The following is a 1038-nucleotide window of genomic DNA, read 5'->3' as shown; positions in this document are numbered from 1 at the left end:
TTCTGCTTCAGACGTTCTGCTTCAGACGTTCTGTTTCAGATGTTTCAGACGCTCTGCTTCAGACGCTCTGCTTCAGACGCTCTGCTCAGATGCTCTGTTTCAGACGCTCTGCTTCAGACGTTCTGCTTCAGACGTTCTGTTTCAGATGTTTCAGACGCTCTGCTTCAGACACTCTGTTTCAGACGCTTTGCTTCAGATGTTCTCGTTCAGACGTTCTGCTTCAGACGCTCTGCTTCAGACGTTCTGTTTCAGATGTTTCAGACGCTCTGCTTCAGACGCTCTGCTTCAGACGTTCTGTTTCAGACGCTCTGCTTCAGACGTTCTGTTTCAGACGTTCTGCTTCAGACGCTCTGCTTCAGACGTTCTGTTTCAGATGTTTCAGACGCTCTGCTTCAGACGTTCTGTTTCAGACGTTCTGTTTCAGACGTTCTGCTTCAGACGCTCTGCTTCAGACATTCTGTTTCAGACGCTCTGCATCAGACGCTCTGCTTCAGACGCTCTGCTTCAGACGCTCTGCTTCAGACGTTCTGTTTCAGACGCTCTGCTTCAGACGCTCTGCTTCAGACGCTCTGCTTCAGACATTCTGTTTCAGACTTTCTGTTTCAGACTTTCTGTTTTAGACGCTCTGCTTCAGACGCTCTGCTTCAGACGTTCTGTTTCAGACTTTCTGTTTCAGACTTTCTGTTTCAGACGCTCTGCTTCAGACGCTCTGCTTCAGATGTTTCAGACGTTCTGCTTCAGACGTTTCAGACACTCTGCTTCAGACTTTCTGCTTCAGATGTTCTGTTTCAGACGTTCTGCTTCAGATGTTCTGCTTCAGACGTTCTGCTTCAGACGTTCTGCTTCAGACGTTCTGCTTCAGACTTTCTGCTTCAGATGTTCTGTTTCAGATCTCTCAGAGGTGATGTTTCTTCTGTTTGTCTCCTAGATGTTTTCCCCTCCTGTTAGTGGAAAGAACGGACCCACCTCACTGGGGAGCGGACATTTCTCCGGTTCAGGTACGTCACAGACCCCCCCCTCCTCTTCCTCCTCTTCCTC

At 48.7% G+C, this 1038-nt stretch overlaps 1 protein-coding gene across 1 annotated transcript in view; it reads left to right on the top strand.

Annotated features, from left to right (window-relative positions):
* The window catches only part of LOC106528815 (transcription factor 4), a gene marked incomplete at its 3' end in the record, with an annotated part of 6735 nt that extends 5737 nt beyond the window's left edge, over nt 1-998 (top strand). The window contains 1 exon segment of the mRNA XM_014024070.1: nt 929-998. Within this exon segment, the coding sequence (XP_013879524.1) occupies nt 929-998 (70 nt within the window).
* Between the last annotated feature and the right edge of the window lie 40 nt (nt 999-1038).

The sequence above is a fragment of the Austrofundulus limnaeus genome, unplaced genomic scaffold (genome assembly GCF_001266775.1).
Source record: "Austrofundulus limnaeus strain Quisiro unplaced genomic scaffold, Austrofundulus_limnaeus-1.0 Scaffold406, whole genome shotgun sequence".
In the NCBI taxonomy this organism is placed as follows: Eukaryota; Metazoa; Chordata; class Actinopteri; order Cyprinodontiformes; family Rivulidae; genus Austrofundulus; species Austrofundulus limnaeus.
The sequence above is the reverse complement of the archived record's forward strand: the minus strand, read 5'-3'. Positions and strand labels throughout refer to the sequence as shown.